Here is a 4,706-nt window from a genome sequence, read left to right as displayed (position 1 = left end):
CATTTTGTAAGTGTGTCTCAGAGCCACCAACATGAAGCTTCACGAAGCTTAACAGGCACGATGCCTCACTGGTTCTGAAGATCGGGATCTCTCTTGTGATCTCGATGCTACTGGAAATGTTTTTCTCAGGCTTCCAAGAATAGCGCTACCACCGGAAAAATTACCAAATTGGGATATTCCAATAATCTCACTATTCCCACATACCTCCCTGGCTCTACTGCTGCACCAGAGCTTTCCGCTTGCTCACTCATGTATATAAGTAGTAGAATGGCATGTACATACATAAAATGATACAATAGACCGCTTTTTTCACTGTCTGAGAGCTTGTACAGCAGTCTACAGTGCTGACTACAATATGTGCATCTATCGCCGAGCGACAACCACAACGACTATCAAAATAGACGACGTTAGAATACAGAAATACAAGAACGTAGGTTATACCTATCAAAATAGACGAGCACGATACTGAGAAAGGAGAGAAAGCCAAAACGAAAAAGATGTAAGTACTGGTACTACGAAAAAGGAAATGTGATCGAAAGTCAGCAGACAGCGTTCATGACAATACCCCCTCGTCAAATGGTCGCGTCCCACGACCAATGGAGGTCCCGTTCAAATGTTCCGTCCTCCCAGTTGAACAGTCAACATGGCACTTGTGTTGGTACAGTTAAGTTTTCGAGTGCCTGGAAACGCAACCTCATTGTTGGCATAGGGCGTGGTGCTGCAGGATGTTTGCGATGGAAGTCGGCAATGGCTTGAGGTGCATTTCTGAGTTCGGAAGCTAGCAACCACTCCCGTTCTTCACGAGGATAACCTTTCCAGTGCACGAGATACTCTAATCTCTCTCGGTGAAGTCGCGAGTCCAAAATCTCTTCGACTTCTTGTTCCTCGTAACCATCAACTAGTACAGGCAGTGGCGGCGGTGGTTTTCTTTGGGAAGGAAATTCGGTGGGTGTAAATGGGGATAGAACACATTCATTGAAGACTGGGTGAATGGATTTCCAAGTTCCAGGAAGGGCGAACTTATAAGCAGAAGCTCCATATCTTTCTAGAATCTTGAACAGTCCGAAGCGTTTGTCATCGAGCTTTTTGGCAGGTCGATCAGACGAAATGTGAGTAGCCTCTAACCATACTTGGTCTCCAATTTTGAAGTTATGTGACTCACTCCATTTCCGATCATAGAATCATTTCATGTCCTCAGCAGCTCGTTTGAGCACTGATTCCGCTTCTTCCCGTGTCTTTCGCATCCGCTCTGCAAAGTCTTTCGCTGCCTCTGCCTTAACTTCTTGACGAAATCCAGTTCCCTTTCGTGGATGATAGCCATAGTTGACGAAGAATGGTGAATGACCGGTCGAAGACTGGACCTTGTCATTGTAGGCAAACTCGGCGAGAGGGAGCCACTCAGACCAATCTGTTTGATGGTAGTTGGAGAAAACACGTAGGTAATGTTCTATCTCTTGATTGATTCGTTCAGTTTGACCATCCGTTTGTGGGTGGTAGGCTGTGCTCGCATTACTCTGGATATCGAGAAGTCGGTAAAGGTCGCGCATGAAGGCAGATACGAAATTCGAGCCTCAGTCACTGATGACCTTATGAGGCAGACCATAGCTTCAAAATATATAATCTTGAAAGATTTGTGCAACTCCTAGGGATGTGACTTCTGTGTTCATCGGCACCACTTTAATCATCTTCGAGAATCGGTCGACAACGACTAGGATCACATTGTTACCTACCGATTCTGGGAGTGGACCGATAATATCCACAGATATATGCTCCCAAGGTTGCGTGGGGATCTCATTCAGATGTAGGGGGGCAGCAGGCTGAGTGTTCCTTGGTTTGGTGTGTTGGCAACTCTCACAACCATCGATATAGTGTCGAATGTCAGCTAAGATCTGTGGCCCCCAATAGTCACGAGTAATCAGCTCATGAGTTTTATACCTCCCTGGATGACCCGCTAAAATGGAGTCATGATGTTCCCGAATGATGTCTTCTCGAAGCTTACAATCTATAGGGATATAGACTCGACCCTTCCAGGTAACGAGACCTTCCGACTCTGACCAATCTTTGTCCTTCAATGTGAGCATTTTAGTGACTACTGCATCTCAGTTTGCGTGACGACGACGAGCGCGAGTAAGAAAATCCTCGTCTACAGTCTTGAGGTCTACTTGATGGAACATTTCAGGCTTAAGAACGACGATATCTTTGTTGTCATTCTCCCCCACCTGATGATCTGATCGTCTTGATAGAAGGTCTGCTCGTTGGTTGGTCTTTCCGGGTTTATGATGCAGACTGAAATGATAATTCGACAGTTCTGTCACCCACCGGGCTTGCTGACGATTCAACTTCTGAGGCTTGCAGAAATACGCGAGGTTCTTATGGTCTGTCCATACCTCGAAATCGTTTATTGCTCCCATGAGGTGATGACGCCACTCTGCAAGTGCAGTCCTAATTGCAAGTAGCTCACAGTTGTAAATTTCGTAGTTCCACTCAGTTTCATTTAATGCTTTTGACAGGAAAGCGATGGGTTTCCAAACACCCTCTTGGCATTGCGAGAGCACCGTGTTACGCACTCAAATAGATCTGTTATGCGGAGCCCTAAGAGGGGTGTCGTCCGCTAACGTTCGTGACGTAACCGGAAGGGTCCGGTCTAGCGACTGAGACTGGCGATGTCGAGTCGGCAGATATCAGAGATGCGCGTGTCACGTGACTTCTAAGACGGATGTCTTCAAAGTCACTGACGTTCCCAAAGTAAGGACAGTCTTGTCCGAACGATGAGTAGTCGATCGAGGTAGACTTAGGCGCGAAGAGCACCTAAGAAAAGATACTAGAGACTGAAGCTGAGGGGGCTTCAGAGGGAAGTATGTTCGAGGGAAGATTGAGTAGATTCAAGTTAGAGAATCTAGTACAGGGTGACCGACTACTTATACTAAGTGGAAAGGGTTAAGGGCAAGGCTACCGTACTGTAGGTAAGGGCAAAGGGGAAACGGAAAGGGTATAGGTACGCTGATAGCAGAGTCTGATTAGTGATGTGAGGTCGAATGCAGAATGAGACTGAGAAACGTTGGAACGAGCCAACGGTAAATGATACCATGCGCAGCACGCATGAGTCAGAGGAAAGATAAGACAAGATAAGGAAAGCCACATTGGTGGCACAAGTCAGAACAAGTCATAGCCCGAAGGCACGTGCGCACGTTGGTGCGATAGGAGGGGGATGGGGGACGGGAATGGTCCCGAGGATCCGGTCAACGGATAGTCGGTAGAGAAGTACGAGCCGGAGGCATACGAGGGCGAGGACGAAGGGGAAAAATGATAGGGGGGCCATGTAGCCGATGTTACTTGTAACACACCGCCCCAATAGCTTTCCCTGAACTGTCAGCCTCCACACGATAAGGGTCTTTGTCGGTCGGGATGCCAAGAACAGGAGCAGAAGATATACGTTCCTTGATCGTGTCAAATGCCTCCTGTTGCTGACTGCCCCAGGACCAATCTACGTTTCCTGTCAAGCTCGTTAAAGGCTTCGCAAGACATCCATATCCTCGAATAAACCTCCGATAAAAGTTAACGAACCCGAGAAACACTTGTAGTTCGCGTTTTGCGGTAGGTACAGGCCAATCAATGATCCCCTTAACTTTAACAGGATCCATCTTAACCTGACCCTCCAAAATGACGAGACCTAGGTACTCGATCTCGTTCACCTCGAATTCGCACTTTTCAGATTTGAGGTAAAGTTTGTTCTTGCGAAGGAGTTGGAGGACGCGGCGTACAATATGTTGATGTTCTTCCCGAGTCTTAGTGAAGATGAGGATGTCATCTAGGTAAATAACTACCTTTCCATCACTGATAAGATCTCGAAAAATGTCGTTCATCATCATTTGGAATGTAGCCAGGGAATTAGTCAAGCCAAAGAACATTACTAGTGGCTTGAACAATCCTCAATTTGTACGAAAAGCCGCCTTCCATTCATCGCCCTCCTTAACTCGTACATTATTGTACCCCCAGCGGATGTCCAGTTTAGTGAAATACTGGGCGCCTTTGAGCTTATGGACGAGTTCCTGGATGAGAGGAAGAGGATACCGATTTTTTACGGTGCATGCATTAAGCTTTCGATAATCCTGTACTGGCCGAAGCTTTCCACCCTTCTTTTTTATGAAGAAGAACACAGATGCAAATGGGGACTTCAACAAATGGATTTGACCAGAATGGAGATTTTCTTCGAGAAATGCATCAAGTTCTCGTTGTTCTTCTGGACTAAGATTATAGACTTTACAATTAATGGCGTGCTCCCCTGGAACTAACTCAATCACATGATTCCAAGGTTTTCGTGGCGGGAGCTCGTCAAAAGATTCTTTCTTAAAGATGTCCTTGAAGTCATGGTATGAAGTTGGGACCATCTCCTCGAAAGTCTTCTCAGTCTTTTTTCTGGACACTTCTTCGGCTAATTGTTGAGACATTGTAGTGTGGGCTTTAATATGTAAAGTCCCTTCTTTCATGTAGCCGTCGAAATCGAAAGCAAACAATCTCTCTCCCTCGCTTAGGGTCAACTCTGGATCACTATTCACGCAGTTCAACTCTTCGTCTTCCTCTGTTTGCTCAGGCCCAAATAAATGTTGAGCATATGAACAAGTCTTCGGGCAATGGTCAAAGTTGAGTGTGCCAGCTGTCCAATCAATAGAGGGATTATGATGTTTAAGCCATTCATGTCCGATAAA

General features: G+C 46.2%; 1 protein-coding gene across 1 annotated transcript; it reads right to left on the bottom strand.

The window, feature by feature from the left end:
- Nucleotides 1–638: 638 nt before the first annotated feature.
- Nucleotides 639–839, bottom strand: F5891DRAFT_970507 (uncharacterized protein; the record flags this gene model as incomplete). The annotated part of the gene is made up of 1 exon (XM_041376343.1): nucleotides 639–839. A coding segment is annotated over one exon (201 nt), but the record flags the coding sequence as incomplete, so codon positions are not given.
- Nucleotides 840–4,706: the final 3,867 nt, after the last annotated feature.

This window comes from Suillus fuscotomentosus (genome assembly GCF_016647785.1).
Source record: "Suillus fuscotomentosus strain FC203 chromosome Unknown F5891scaffold_373, whole genome shotgun sequence".
Classification (NCBI taxonomy): domain Eukaryota; kingdom Fungi; phylum Basidiomycota; class Agaricomycetes; order Boletales; family Suillaceae; genus Suillus; species Suillus fuscotomentosus.
This window is presented reverse-complemented; position numbering and strand designations above follow the sequence as displayed.